General features: G+C 43.2%; 1 protein-coding gene across 1 annotated transcript; it reads right to left on the bottom strand.

The window, feature by feature from the left end:
- Positions 1-4,340: 4,340 nt before the first annotated feature.
- Positions 4,341-7,223, bottom strand: LOC124467556 (stathmin-like). The gene is made up of 5 exons (XM_047019865.1): positions 7,171-7,223; positions 5,743-5,777; positions 5,479-5,651; positions 5,110-5,301; positions 4,341-5,027 (listed from the first exon to the last, which is right to left on the bottom strand). The coding sequence occupies exons 2-5, from the start codon at positions 5,756-5,758 to the stop codon at positions 4,965-4,967; spliced, it is 444 nt and encodes a 147-aa protein (XP_046875821.1). The 5' UTR covers positions 5,759-5,777; positions 7,171-7,223; the 3' UTR covers positions 4,341-4,964.
- Positions 7,224-16,709: the final 9,486 nt, after the last annotated feature.

Below are 16,709 nucleotides of genomic sequence, written 5' to 3'. Positions count from 1 at the left end.
AGGTGGAGAGAACCCAGAGAGACTGACTAGGGCCATTCTGACTGGGGCATTGCTGGCGTCTGTTAGACCTCCCCCCCCCCTTCTCCCCCGCCGAATGAGACAAAGGGAGGAACCAAACAGGCAGGGGAGTAAAAGAGAGCTGTTTAATAAGTGGGCCTGGGTCGCTAATCAAACAGCAAAGTGCACATTAAGGTTAATTTCCTCCTCTATTAAAAAGCAGCGTAATGGATTGCAGCTTAGTCAGCCACTTGGCCAACTCAGATGAGCCTTAGCTAGGGGAGATCTCCTTCCTGAAAGCAGCTCGGAGCAAAGTCCCAAATGATTTACGGTGGAAACATCTAGATCAAAAGGGTACACTTAGTTACCTTTCTCCTCCCCTCAACTACTCACAACTGTGGTCCTTTTAAAACCAAATATAAACACAATTTAATTTGTATCTAATAGGAAGTTTGTAACTTTCTGACAACATTATAAGTCACTGCAGATATAGAAAATGTTTATCCTGCCATGGCCTCTGTAATATTTGTCCTCACACCAATGCTGTATGTTCTATATTGGTTATTCTTCATGCAAGTATTACATAGGCTTTATGGATATACCCTTCATTGCCTCTGTCTTCATATATATATACTGTATATGAGGATGCCTGGGGCCTGAATGGCTGGCTGGCTGTTGCTACTGCTGTGATGAATGGCTGCTAAGGGCTGCCACTGCCTCCCGATAGATGGTGAAAAGGAATGCAAATGCCCTATTGTTTTAAGTCCCTCTCTGGCTCTAACTTATGGCATTATGAAAGCCTTTACTGCACTCTCATGAATTGTTGACGCTGTGAAAGTTCAGTGTCAGGCTTTAGAAAGGAGGGAGAGAAGGGCCAAGGTATGATCGAAAGTCAAACGTTCTTTGAGATTGTATGGGGGAGAAAATTAAATGATTTGTGTACATGTGCCAGATGTATCCACAGTCATGTCTGTCATAAGAGCTTGGAAAATGTATGGGTTTACTACATGTACTGTATATTCTATATCATTTGTAAAGTGTCATCTCGATGGTTTTTGGTGTGCTTTTGAATGAGGGAACAGCTGTTTACCTCCCATCAAGCTGCACATGCACTCAACTCCTCCATCTTGCTGTTTTTCTTGACACTTCCTTCACACTTGGGGAGTGCAATCTAGGGCCAGCATATTGACAATGCATTTCAAGTTTTTCCTTTGGACCCATGCCAGGATCATTTGATTCTGAGGGGAGCATGTGGTGGGCTTCAACCCAAGAGTTAACCTCCCCCTATCAGATCCTTGTTTACACTTCCAGTGTTACACCGGACACTTTACCAAGTGGAAGCGTCAGTTAATATTGTCCTTCAGAGACCTCCATAGCATTTATGGTTGGATCTGCTTTCATCTCTTCAGACTCCACTGCCCTGAGGTCTGGCCATTAGAAAGATTTATCCGTTTGGCCATATCATCAATCCCCTATTTCATTTGCCTCTCCAACAGTGACCTCACTCTCTCAGACATAGTTGCTTTGAGAAACTTTGGCAACCTTGCCCTGAACAGAATGTGGGTATCTGCTCTGGCCTTCTGCCTGTGTTTGCACGTCTCGCTTTAAAGAGAGAAACAGTTGTTTTTCTGAGTATTTTTCTATTGACAGGATATGTAACCTTCTATTCCTCTCACCCTGTGTTCTGTATCATGGACCTCTTCTCATACACAAAGGAAAGCACAACATAAAACAGAATATACAAAAAAAATGCTTCTGAAGCTTCTTCAGTGATCTTTCGCAATCATTTTCTTAATAATCTCACGCAGTCTGGGACAGATAATTGTATCTGACTTCTGTAAACCTAAGCCCTAGGCATCTACCTAAAAGAACCATGGCAACACAAGTATACATTTTGCAAAGTTTACTTATGTAAAGGAAAGAAAAAAGTTTAACAAGTACTATTTCTAATCGGCCACTCATTTCTCCTATTTTGTATCACTTTCTCGAATACTGATGTTTGTACCCTCTTCTCTTTGTTCTCATTTCACTCACTCTTACACCAGACACTCACATTTACGCTGATAAATATTCTTTCATGCTGTTGACTTTCGGAGCCATTTGCATAACAAGGAACATGAAACACAGATCACAGGAGTGAACTGAGATTCAGAGTACTCTGCTGCAAATAACCCCTGTTTCGCACTGTATAAACTTCCTTCAGATGTCTATTGACTGTGCTGAGAAACATAATATCCTTACAGAAGTCAGAGATTATTTGTGTTTCGATGAGATGAAAGAAATTACATTTATATATTTCCACGCATCGTCTTCAGTTGCAGGAAACAACCTCCAGTGCAACAAAACAAACTCTGGGACCACAGACAGACATATACAGAAAGCACCAGTATCCACCACAACTGTAAACTAACACGGTAAATTGTCTGACCTTGGTCAGTGATTTAGCACAGTTGTAGCAAACCACATAACACTAATTCTACCAGGAAACCTTTTTTTTATGGGCTCACTATATCCTTGAGAGACCCAACAACTGCTAACAGCACTACCTCACTCTCTGCTCCATTTCCAATTGAACTTCTTCAGTCATCATCGCCCCTCATCTGTTCTCCCATTACCCTCTCACATCTTCCCATCCACTCTCTCCTCCACTCATCTACCTCTCAGATATTGTTTCTTTGACCCTGCTACCACCTGCACACCATTTGCCCAAGTCTCCCATCCGGCTCTCATCTCCAGTCACCGTCTAGCCTTTAGCTTTTGCCTGTAGGTTTATCTCTGTCCTATTTGGTGTTTACTCTCAGACGTTTTCATTAAGATGGTGTCAGGATAGACCGGGCTGCTGCTGCATGCTGTATGCGCAAGACGATACAGAGCAAGTCGCCTGTCTGTCTCTGTGTCATCTGTTCCTGTCTTTGCTTGTTAAACCTAACAAACGAAAAAAGACAAGTGATTAACATGATAGAAACATTGAACAATTAGCTGTGTTTCTCTGTACATTATGGATTTACAGTATTTCCTATGAAGTTAATTAGAATCCAGAACAATATCAGAACATCGTAACAGGATTATAAATGTGCTGTTGGGACAAATTAACTCTGAAATGCATGACCTTATGGTCTTTCACTGTTTCTCTGGTCAGTATGAAGAGAAAAGAGAGAGTGAGAAAGACAGCGAGAGGAACTGTGGGGTTGTAGATTAGTGCAACATTGCCATCTAGTGGCTAACCTATTTATTCGGCCATTTTTAGCTAAAGTCTGGACTGGACTGGAGAGATTGTGACATTGGCATAGCACAGGCTTGGAGGGATCTCGTGACCATTGTAATATAAATGTTATGATAGATATGCTTGGAACAAGAAATGCTGTGGAAATGTATTAAGATTGACTATTATCACTGTGCAAATGTACAAATATGCCTGGCCCAGCTGCTGAGGGGTCAAATGTTGTTGTTGGGTCATTTATGGGCTGAAGATTGGGAACCGATTGAGAAAACCAATGTTTGTGTATCATGTCAGATCAAGGCTACCTTTGCTTGCATAAATAATGGAACTGGAACAATGTGTGCCAACTTCCCACGGTGGTCTCATGCCAGAGAACACATGCTCCGGAAGGAAGTCACTGAGCTGCAGCTCAGAGACAGTGTAGGAGTTAGCCAGTTCTCTGCTTGCAAGCATAAGACATATATATTGCAATTCTAACATTTTGTCTCCTGGCTACCTTTGTATTCAATAGATGGAGAATGATTTCCAGAATCAGCATGATATTGCAATAAGACAACAAATCCAAACCCTAGCACAAGTGGCATCAGTGCTCAGGAATTAATGAAAGACAAAACAATGTTAAACTCAGGAGTTTGGTCTAGCAGCAGAGTGGTTAGATAAGTGATGTCAAAGGCTACAACGTTGATCCCATAACAGACTGGAGCACAACATAGATGTGGGCCGACAACTAAGAGATGATCTGATCCTGCTCATGTCCACCAACAAGGCTGACAAGTGCCCTTAAAGCACTGAGTGCCTATAAGGCTTAAGGTGTGGCACCATGACTGACCCTACATTTAATGATCTGTGAGCAAAGTGCCATTGCATTTCTCACCCTAATGACCACAAGATGGTGCCCAAGTCCCAAGACTTGTGGATGAGCACTGAGAACCCCACCCATAGATGTGGCAAAGTGCACTGCTGTATTTCAGTCCCAAAACCATTACATCATCTGTTACATGGCACTAATACAGCATCCATGTCATGTCAAGGGGATTTTATTGATCCTGCTCAGCTTACCTAACCAAAGCACAATATACCACAACTCAGGTCTTGCAGGTTAATATAATACAAAACAACCACATTCAAGTTTACTAAACTTTATTTGTCAGTACAACAGTTCCAAGTCAACTAGTTACAACCTCAATGGAGATGTCAGTATATTGCTTGTGTAGACCCCCCTTTATGGTTTCAAAGATGACATCCATTTACAGGTGTAGCAAAATCCTTCTATGGTCTTACAACTCATGAAGTGCTTTGAGACAAATCCATCTTTACAAATGCAGAACATGGCCACAGCAGTAAGGACTTCTGAGTAAGATTGGTCCAGGGCAGTAAAAGCAGCATGACACTGATGACTGTATCCAGATGAACAAACTGGGCTCATTCAGTGCCATGAACCGGTGAGACTCAGGCACACATTTCCAAAAGCACACTATGGAATAGATAAGTTTACCTATGCATAGACACATGCTTCCATACAGGAAAAGTACTCACAGCTAATCATTAACTGAAGCCACAAGCTACATATCCTAAATGGTTAAGCAACAAACACATTGCAGGTAGACTACAGAGCATTGGAATATTCAGTGTTTTTTAATATATTTTTTGCTTTTTCTTAAGGTGGGCAGAACACAAATACTGGCCATCAAACTGAAAATAAATCTTTGGATACAAAAACCCCTGTACAACCCCCTCCTCGCACAGCTCAGTCTTCTGAGGCGCCCTCTTTGGTTTCTTTGTTCTTTCGAACCTCCTCCAGTTTCTTATCCTGTGGAACACAAAAGATTAGTGTGGTGTTCTATTGGACATTTATAGTCATAACTCAAAAACGTAAAAACGCAAAAACGTACCTTCTCCTTGAACTTCTCCTCCATCGCTGCCTTGAGCGCGGTGCGGTTCTCTTTGTTGGCCTCCATCTTCTGGTTCAGTTTCTCCTCGGCCAGCTTGCTGAAGTTATTGTTCTCCTCCAGAGCTTTCTGTTGCACCACCCTTTCATGCTCCCGTTTCTCAGCCAGGTGCTTCAGAACCTCGGCTTCATGAGACTAAAAGGAGAAGACCGTTTAGTGCTCCAAAACCTTTGCATACTGCTATAACAGGACTACTTGACAGACACCAGTGGAGACAAGCATTCAGGGCCTCGCATTAATAAGACCCACTTTACACATGCTAAAATCAAGGACTTGAGTACCAAGACAAGATGGCGTGTGCAACCTGCGTACCTTGCGTCTCTCCTCTGCAGCTTCCAGCTTCCTCTGGATCTCCTCCAGCGAGAGGTCCTTCTTCTTGGGAGGGGACAGAGGGAAATCTACCCTGGCATCTGGTGCCGGGGGAGCCAGGATCACCTCAAAGGCCTGGCCAGAGGCCCGCTTGTCCAGCTCCTTAATCTGAATGTCTGAAGACAGTAGACCACAGACCAGTTAGGACTAAAGATTGGTAGGATAAAAGTCTTGAAATGGACAAAACAGCTAAATGGGACAGCTCACCTCCGGAGGCTGCCATTTCTAGAGGACTAAAATACCTGTGAAGGGAAGCAGAACATCATGTTAGCAAGTGGTACACCCACCTCCCTTCCATTAATAACCAGCATGCTGGCAGACATTTGACAGTGAACAGCAGCACCCTCTAGTGCTAGCAACATTCCAGGCCAAACATTCCTCTTACGCCCTCTTTAGGCCAACATGAACAGCAAAACCACCCATGCAACTCATTACAATGCATTGATATTCAAAAATTGCTGCATGAAATGAAATTGTTGCTTGTAGACCACTTGGAACTGTAGCAAGGTTACAGTTCAACCAATAAAGTTTAAATAAGGGCATTGCCACGACGATTCAGTCACGTACAGGTAGTCACTGAGACAAAAGGCTATGAAGTTCCGAAGTTGTCGCTCCCACACGCAGCAGTGGGTGTGGCCTACAAAAAAGATTGTAGGCCGAAAGTGAGCACTAGTTAACTGTGCAGCGCACCAATTACCGCAGAGCGCAGCACAATACAAGGGTGTGGGTTACTGAACCCTAAAAAGGCGCGCTAAACAGTTTATGTAGACGGAAATGCCAGATGTGGTTTACCGGATGAACTCAAAGGTTGTCGTTGAATTACTTAGATGCCATCACAAACGCAGCTACCTACAATGAGTTAAGGCAGACTAATAAATTCAAAAGTCACAACTTGAAATGGATGCATTTCTATAGATGTAACAACTTGACCACTGAATGTCCCACTAAACATTGCTTTCAGTTTATTGTGTAGCGGGTTAACAATTTAAAACAGTCGGGAAAATTGGTTACAGGGTGAAACAAAGCAGCATTTGATTATGTCAATCTGATGAGAGCAGCTGCAAACAAAGGGCAGCATGAGCGCGTGCTGAACAGCTCCGCCCGTTTTACGTGTAAAATGCTCCTGGCAAAGCTAAACCCAATAATAGTTAGTATTCCACGATCGAGCAATCCAAACAGTGGCAAGATACACGCTCAATGCACTCGTGGTAGCTATAAACAGTGAAAGCCAATCAACCACCCAATTGCAAATCCAAGCAAAACAGAGGTAACATCCGCGAGCCATTGAGCCTTTATTTCTACCTGCTTGATTAAGATATTGGAGTGACAGTATACCTCGGCAACCTCAAGTCATTTAACGTGTGAATCATTTTTTTAAGTTAAATAAATAAAATATCTCCAGAAAGAGATAATGAAGGGTAGCCAACGTGCTTGCTATCAGGTTAAAAAAACAGAAGCACATCAAAGTACACGAACGACGCTAGCTAACGTTTCAGTAGTTAAATGTAAAAAAGTCTGAGGTAAACATTTTCATACTAAGCGAAGTTTCCAACCAACTTCACAAAAACGAAAACATAAGATACAGTGGTTTGTGTTTCATAATAAAATATGAGAAAGCTAAACTATGACACCCACCTTCTCAGGAAAAAAGACGGACTTCTCTTCAGCAAGGTTCCCTGTGAATTCTGCTAGAGCATGGCAAATTCGCGCATAAAAAGACCAAATGTATGTCGTCATTAAAAATCCAGTAAATTCATTGGCTACTTAACACCCCTCCTTTCCTCCTGGTAATTGTAGTTTTCTGTCTTTCTAGACATATTACCGAGATACACGTGCGATAGTGGCATCCCTCCCTCAAGAAGATTTGATCATCATAGAAAATATTAGGAAAGCATTTGGTTTGTGGCTTTAGTAGGCTAAATCACATTGTTTCTCCCCTATGTAGGCCTACTTGATTGCAACACTTTGTTGATAGGCTATTGTTTTGGATTGCTATACAGATAGACGTTTATCAAACAAAATCTGCACCTGATGCCTGAATTGACAGACTATTTATTATTAAGACTCCAATATGGCATAATACGGGTATGCGATACTGCAACATTTGGTAAGTAAATACAGGGCCAGTATTGCCAATCCCAATACCGATACTTTTTACTAATAAAAGCAGCTTATCTACTTTCGTGTAGGGGAAAGCAATGCATCACCATTTATGAAGTGAACACATCATCAATATGCTAATTAGATTTTTCATGATCATTGAACGATTTTCTGATTAGTTGATCATGATTATGATCATAATAAAACACAGGACAAAGAATTTTGTCAAAAATACTGTTAGTATAGTGTGCTGCTGGGTCATGTTTCTGCACGTGCACGCCGGTGTTGTGCCAAGGCACTTATCCCACCAGGATCTGCATCCCCTGGCCGCGGGAGCGCGCGTGCACTCAGAGAAGCGGAGTTTAACTGCTACTGCACTAACTCCCCTTTTAAATGGAACAAATAGCGACGTGGAAGACTCGACAGGGTTTTCCATAGTAACAAGGGACTCATTTATCTACATAAATACGTTTATGTTTGGAGAAGTCTGCTCTTAAATACGTTTATGTGTGGAGATGTCTGCTCTTTTCTAGCAAAAGTTACAGAGGGGAATCAGGGGACATTATATCAGCCTAATATAATGTGTACCCCTCCGTTAACATGCACAGGGTCTGTCAATGAACACAGAAGTTACAGAGGGGATACACATTATATCAGGTGAAAAAACGGCCTGATATAATGTGTATCCCCTCTGTAACTTTTGCTAGAAAAGAGCAGACATCTCCATATGATCTCATGTTGTTTATTGTTACCAAAAGAACACAGAAAATAACATACATGATGGCAGGACAGACCCGTTGCATGTTAGGGGAGGAGGTACACACATTATATCAGGTGAAAAAACGGCCTGATATAATGTTTATCCCCTCTGTAAGTTTGGCTAGAAAAGAGCAGACGTCTCCACAAATAAACGTATTTATCTAGATAAATGAGTCCCTTGATACTATGGAAAACACTGTTGAGTCTTCCACGTCGCTATTTGTTCCATTTAAGAGGTGAATTCGAAGTGCAGCAGTTAAACTCAAGTCTATGGTTAAACTTCGCTTCTCTGGGTGTACCCATCTCCTGCGGCCAGGGGATGCAAATCCTGACGGGGATAGTGCCTTGGCACGAGAACAGCAACAACTCACAGCATAGCAGGGGAGGTGGGGGGGTGGGGGGTGTATGCACAACCACTATAAGGGAGTTGTGTACTGAATGTAGAGAAGAGAAATTAAAACTTAAGTATTGATCTCATCTCATATTAAAAATGAAACACACTGAACAGTTAAGGAGATATCCACAGCCAATTTGTCTGCTCTGTGTCACCCCTCTTCTACCCAGTCAATACTCAATGGGAACTAGGTATTGCATGAGTGATTTCTGTTCCAGCAATACATCCGTATATCCAGGACATCCGTGTTTCACATGGGTGCCCATATGGTCCCCAAGATGGTCAGTGTGACTGTGTCACATCCCCCACTACCTGACGGTCTTTCAGGTAATGAAGACTATAATGTTAGGACATCAGTGTTTCCTTTAACTTCCTCCTTATGGGTTGCTTATCCTCCATTTTCATGTATGAGCTCAGCCATTTTCAGCTCTGAATATGAAAAAAAGTTCCTGGGTTTATATTTAGATCTGCTTTTGCTGTTGTTATTGGGTATGTTTGCATGTCTATCTCAATTCCAATCAACCGGTTACAGTTTAGCAAGGCATTGAAACAGAGATGTTTCGTCAGGTATTAGGTACTATATCAGTACTGCCCTGTTGGCAGACCAATGTAGTCAGTGCTCATTGATTTGACTGCAGATAGCCTGTTAGCCACTTAATGCCCTACAAAAGCTGAGTCATCTAACATTACAGACATTCTCTCCATGTCGTTGTCTGTTAGGCTATGGTATCTGGCACAGTTTTTACATAGAAGTGACAAAGCAAGCCAGCAAAATCAGTCCCAATTATATTTCCGTTAAATGCTAAAAATATATACAGTGCCCTCCAAAAGTATTGGAACAGTGAGGCCAATTCCTTTATTTTTGCTGTAGACTGAAAACATTTGGGCTTGACATCAAACGATGAATGTGAAACCAGAGATCAACGTTTCAGCTTTTATTTCCAGGTATTTACATCAGGATCTGATGCACAAATTAGAAAATATCACCTTTTTGTTCGAACCCACCCATTTGTCACGTGAGCAAAAGTATTGGAACATGTGACTGACAGGTGTGTTTTGTTGCCCAGGTGTGTCCTATTACATACATTATTCAATCAATAAATACCACTGAATGTCTACACTCAGGTTCAGATTGGGTAAGATAGGTTTTGTCTATGCAGACTGTATTCAGAGGTGAAAACAACATGAAAACCAGAGCGCTGTCTTTGGGTGAAAAACAAGCAATTGTGAGTCTTAGAGAAGATGGAAAATCAATCAGAGCCATTGCAGAAACATTGGCCATAGCCAGTACAACCATTTGGAATGTCCTGAAGAAGAAGAAAACTACTGGTGTACTAAGTAACAGACGTCGAACAGGTAGACCAAGGAAAACATCAGCAGTTGATGACAGAAACATTGTAAGAGCTGTAAAGAAAGACCCTAAAACAACTGTTAGTGAGATCAGCAACAACCTCCAGATGGCAGGAGTGAAGGTATCACTATCTACTGTTCGCAGAAGACTTCATGAACAAAAGTACAAGGGCTACACCAGAAGATGCAAACCACTCATTAGCAAGAAGAATAGGAAGGCCAGGCTGGAATTTGCCAAAAAGTACAGAGATGAACCTCAAAAATTCTGGGACAAAGTTTTATGGACTGATGAGACAAAGATTAACTTTTACCAAAGTGATGGAAAGGCTAAAGTTTGGAGAAAGAAAGGAACTGCTCATGATCCCAAACACACAAGCTCATCTGTGAAACACGGTGGAGGTAATGTCATGGCTTGGGCTTGCATGGCTTCTTCTGGGACGGGCTCATTAATCTTCATTGAGGATGTAACACATGATGGCAGCAGCAAAATGAACTCGGAAGTCTACAGAAACATTTTGTCTGCCAATTTAAGGAAAGATGCAACCAAACTGATTGGCAGAGCCTTCATCATGCAGCAAGATAACGACCCAAAACACACTGCCAAAACAACAAATGAATTCATCAGGGGCAAGAAATGGAAGGTATTAGACTGGCCAAGTCAATCTCCAGACTTAAACCCTACAGAGCATGCATTTTACCTGCTTAAGAGGAGACTGAAGGGAGGAACCCCACAAAACAAACAACAACTGAAAGAGGCTGCAGTGAAAGCCTGGGAAAGCATCAAAAAGGAAGAATGCAAAAGTTTGGTGACGTCAATGGGTCACAGACTTGCTGCAGTTATTGAAAGCAAAGGATTTGCAACTAAATATTAAGTCTTATTCACTTAAATATGTTTTAAATATATCTGTTCCAATACTTTTGATCACATGACAAATGGGTGGATTCAAACAAAATGTGATATTTTCTTAGTTGTGCATCAGATCCTGATGTAAATACCTGGAAATAAAAGCTGAAACGTTGATCTCTGGTCTCACGTTCATTATTTGATGTCAAGCCCAAATGTTTTCAGTCTACAGCAAAAATAAAGGAATTCGCCTCACTGTTCCAATACTTTTGGAGGGCACTGTATTTGTTATTTTCTCAATAAACAAGGACCTGCAGGCTGGTCTGCCACCCTCACCACATTTAGTCAGGGAATGGATCTGAGCCGGTGCCCTGGAGAGAAGGAACAGATGGTGCTGACTGCCTGCCAGCTTCAGTCTCTTCCACTGACCAGTCCACTGGTCCTCCACAAGACAAAGATGGGCAGATAAGATGGATGGAGCTGTGTTGCAGGAGGGAAGGCCTCCTGTCTATAGAGCCTATAGAGTAAAACATTAATAACTTCGCTAATATTGTCCCTAATGCCACCAGTGCAGGCAGATGTGAATTGTGTTTGCCAGGGGATCTTTTGGGGGGCCGGATGAAGTTATTTGTTTGTGTGCGAGTGTCTGTGTACGGGTGTGTGTGATCATCCTTTGGAGATGATTTTCCTTGTCACATATCGCCCCATGTGTCAAAGATGAAAGTAATAGCTTTTTTTATCCAGGTCAAGATGCTGGAAGTCTTCCTATGCTATAGGGAGACTATGGTGTTCAAACCAAAACAACCCAAACCCCCAAAAATACAAGAGATATACAGTACTTCTTGGAAAGATATGTGTCTAAGAAGAGTCAAAAATCGCAGATTCCTTTGAAATGATTGATTGAGTGATTGCATTTCGACCACAGTGTGGAAATACAATATACACACACACACAGTGGCATCAAACATATATCTCTTAGATTAACTAATTGGCTGTGGTGGAGCTTGGAGATCTAAGACATGAACTGGAACTCAGGGTTGTTATTGTTTTATGGGTTCCTGCAGCGCTACCATTGTGAGGGAGGGTGAATACATTCACACACACAAACACACTCAACACACCCACACACACACACGAGCTGCAGCTGATCTAAAGGCAGCATGTTTTTGATCAAAAGGGAGGCCAGCTCTCTTTCAGAAGCACTCAAGCATGACTGTATGTGCTGTGGCTGGAGCTGGGACGATGACCCATTTTCTATGGCTCACTATTGCTCCTCACAAACACAGCATGGGCTGTTTGATCCCCCGTCCTCAGAGGCAGGGAGACTCTTCACTGAGGAGCCTCTCAGGACTGGGCATGAGGCAGTCCTAGGAGGCTGTGCTGTCGTTGGTTTGTCTTGTTACGACCAGGATAGGACATCATGTTTGGCTGTGAGAGAGAAAGAAAACTGAGAGAGAACAGGAAAGGGGATGACGGATGTGCAGGCAGTGTGGGAACATTTGTTATTCACAACCACCACATGACATCGATATACTTAGATGACATTTATAGAGATACATTTCAGGTATTGACTAAATGAGAAATTGACACTCAAAGAACATATGTGATACTCTCATCCAATGAAATGCTTCATTGATCTATGCATGTAACAGTTACTGAAACATACTGTACTTACAGTATGTAAAATCATGATTTAGCCTATTGGTTTTTACATTTAAATTGTCAATTGTATGTAAATCAATAGAGACACTAACTGTTGTGTTTTATGTAATCCACCATTACATGATAACCCCCTTTCCTCCCTAGGAGGCCGCAGGCTGTTGAGAAGTGGTTTCTACCTCCCAACCCCCTCCCTCAGTCCTACTAACTGTGTGTGTGTCTGTGTGTTATGTTTGTGTATATGTGTGTGAGTGCATCTGTGTGTGTGTGAGCAATCTGCAAGTTTCGGTAAACACAAACACAAATACTGTGGTCTTTTTCCATCAAGGTTTGGAGCTAGATTCAGACGAATTACAGACTTGATTACTTCTCCTGATAGGAAAGTATTCTGTGGAAATTCCATGCATTTACAATAATTGAATGAAATAGAAAAAAGAGAGAGTGGCCCATTCAATATGACACATTTGAGGTAATATATGATTGATGCTACGGTTGCTATCACCCTCTCAATCACTTTTTATATTGCATCCCTCTCTCTCATGGCTCACACTGTCCCTCAATCCTCACTTCTCTCAAACCCACCTCACCCTCTCTCCCTCCGTGCCCTGTATCACCCCTTACCCTCCCTCACTCCTCACCCTGCCTCCCTCACACCTCCAGGGTCAGGGCGTGTCCTTGTTGATGTTCCTTTGGGTGGCCCTGTCTTCCCTACCCTCCCCAAATCGACTCCTCCCCTTGAACCTTGACTCCTCCTCAGCGTCAGACAGATAACAGGCTAGGCGCCTAATGAGGAACAACAGATGGAATTCCTTTCTCAGTAACAGGCTGGTCTGTCTTTGTGGGGCTAAGATAACACTGCAGCGTTTCTCCACTGAGAGGGGGCAATTCCTGGACTGTAGTGTGCCCCTATGGTATGGCCTCTGATCTTTAGAGATAAAGCCTATAGAGTAAAACATTAATAACTTCGCTAATATTTTAAATGAGGACATGAATATTGCAATGAGCTAGCACTAATAATGAATGTGTTTTGGGGCTATAAAACCTGCTCAGACTCAAAAGCATTTTCAAGCCTGGGAAAGCTAAAATATTTACTATGGAAGCAAAAACTTGGGTCTACAACTGTGTAGTCGGATTTGTAAATGTTTCCAAATGTAAGTCTTTATGTAGAACATACGTTTGTCTATATATATTTCACAGATAATACAGTCACATTGCCTTTACCCCTGTTGACATTTTGAGGAAGTATCTTGAAACACAAATAGGAAATAGGAGTATGTATCACACTGTGTCTTTGTTTAGAATAATATTGATATACTTCATTTTTTGGTGGTGGAAGAGAGGGGAGGTGGGCACAAAAGAGTGTGAGTCAGAGATAATGTAAGGGGGCAGGGGGGCATTGATGAACAAGGGAAGAGCGAGAATGACAAATACAGAGAGAGAATTGTTTACAGATTTACAAGATTTGCAGAACAGACAGCGACAACTAAATGTTTGGGTATGGGGGTGGGGTATAAGACTGTTGCTGAATCAGGGCTTGTTACCGTCCTTGGGTCCCCCTGGGGCCATGATGTCAGGGCAGGGACAGACAAACAAAGAGAGAAGGAGGGGAGGGAGGGAGAGAGGGAGGGAGGGAGGGAGGGAGGGAGGGAGAGAGGGAGGGAGGGAGGGAGGGAGGGAGGGAGGGAGGGGAGAGAGAGAGGGAGGGAGGGAGGGAGGGAGGGAGGGAGGGAGGGAGGGAGGGAGGGAGGGAGGGAGGGAGGGAGGGAGGGAGGGAGGGAGGGAGGGAGGGAGGGAGGGAGAGTTGGTGGCAGAAAAGCCACCACAGGAGTATTGGCAGAGAAGAGAGGGATAGATAACCACTCATAGATAATGATTGTAACTGGACTACAGATATAATCTTTTCTTCAGCGTTATCCACTCAGCATGGGTTGACTGGCCTACCTGAATATCTTCAAACAATACAGCTCACAAAGCAGGAGCCGTTTTTTGACTGGGACAAACACAACCCCTAGTTTGTGTATTACCGTAACATTGACTGGTAATCCCAATCTGGGTGCTAATCTGACATCAATGTACCAACATCCAATTTAATACTAAAACCAGCTAGATGTCTGCCGTCTGGCATCCACATGGTATGTAATCCTGCTATCTGATGGCATCACTGCCCTCTCTGCCACACCCAGCAGACACCATGTCCTCTCCATATCTCTGTACACAGGAAATGCAGGTTGCAGCAGTGTTGAGCTGTGTACAAGGACCGTTCTGGATTATCCTAATCCCATCTGTGAACATATTACACTGGCTGCCATATGACACTATTAGCTCTGTGCTAATAGTGCTAATAGTGTCAGGCAATCTTGAGCTCTGTAATGTTCTCAATTTAGATTAACTATGGATTTGAACAATCAGTGAATCATGCAGGTGTATTTTTCAAATTTGGCAGTCCTGGCAGTCATATGTCTACAATCAGTGCACTTTAGAAACAAAATAAGAACATGCATGGACTGTATCCGCTGTTAAAGGTTTGTGTAAAAATGAGTCAAGCTCATTCTGAACCGAGTGTGACAGAGTGATATCATGCTGAGGCTGTCTAAAAGAGAGCTTCTGGGCAGAGAGATATGCCATCCCAGTGGGTGATGCCGAGCTGACGCTGCCAGTCTCCGCCCCGTTGGCACATGGCTGATGCAGCTGGTCCGGGGCTTGTGTTTACATTCACAATTTATTCATTAATCCAAAGTGATGTAGAAGTAGGAAGTGGAAAGTACAGTAGAAGATCAAAGATCAGAATACACAAGTCAAAGAATAGTCTGCACTTACTAACTACACTGCAAAGTAACTACACCGCAACTAACAGAAGCTGTGAACAAAAATAAGACGATCGTGTGTTACAATACTACAATGATACTACAGTGCAACAACACCATTTCAATTGCTCAAATGTATAGCGACAGTAACATCTTGATTACAGGTGCTCAATTACAGTGTTAAGAGCAAGGATGCCGGGTGTGTTCACAGCCTTGTGATCAGGCTCTGGACAAAGGATGAAGTCACTGGCGAGCTGAGCTCCAGTCGGAGGGAGGAGGAAGGGGGGGGGGGGCTTTCACCAGAAGGACAGATTTTTTTTACATCATTGTGGATAATAAATAACACTTCCCTCACTGAGGCTGAACCGTTCAAACAGGCAGGTCCATCATTAATCTAATTTACATACAATCCCCTGTTATAATTTGCCTACACCCCTCTTGTCGTGTCACAGTGGTACCTTCCAGACATCTCTGGGGAAAGAGAGGATTAAGAGGTCAGTTGAGAGAAATGTTTTGGTCACAGTCCTCTCTTCTGAATAGAGGGCCAACGCTCTGAAAGGCAACATGTTTGGCGTACTCGACAGGGGGTTGAGAGTTTATCTGGCCTCGGATTAACAACAGTGGATCACATCTGATTCACAGTCTATCTAGTATGCCATGAATTTCCAAGCCATGCTCAACTAGTGTACTCCTCTGTACTCTCACCATCTGCCTTGCTCTTTGTTTCATGCCCTTCACTTATGCTCTCTCTCTCTCTCTCTCTCTCTCTCTCTCTCTCTCTCTCTCTCTCTCTCTCTCTCTCTCTCTCTCTCTCTCTCTCTCTCTCTCTCTCTCTCTCTCTGTCTGTCTAGCTCCTGGGGCTGTGCAGGGAAAGGATGGGGATGGCAGCACGTTGAGCTGCATGTGAAGCCTGCTCTATGCTGCCCGCCTGCCCATCAGCCAGACACTCTATTTGACCCATGTCTCCATGGCCCCAGTGTCAGCCTCTCTAACTTCACCACTCTATTCTTTCCCTCTCTTTCTCTTTTCTCCATCCGTTCCGTTGTCTGCCCGTCGGCCTATCAGTCTCTGCATCCTCTCCCCCTCTTCCCCTCTGTCTAGGTCTCTCCCTCTCGTTACTCTCTCTCCCCCTCAGTCTGTAGTGGCTAGTTCATTGTAGAAGACAGACCCGCCAGCAGTGTCGTGGTCATGAGAGGTGAAACAGCAGAGGAGGATGCTCAGCACGGGGCTGGAGGATTACAGAAGGAGGGAGGGTGTTCATTGA

The sequence above is a fragment of the Hypomesus transpacificus genome, chromosome 4 (genome assembly GCF_021917145.1).
Source record: "Hypomesus transpacificus isolate Combined female chromosome 4, fHypTra1, whole genome shotgun sequence".
NCBI classification, from domain to species: domain Eukaryota; kingdom Metazoa; phylum Chordata; class Actinopteri; order Osmeriformes; family Osmeridae; genus Hypomesus; species Hypomesus transpacificus.
This window is presented reverse-complemented; position numbering and strand designations above follow the sequence as displayed.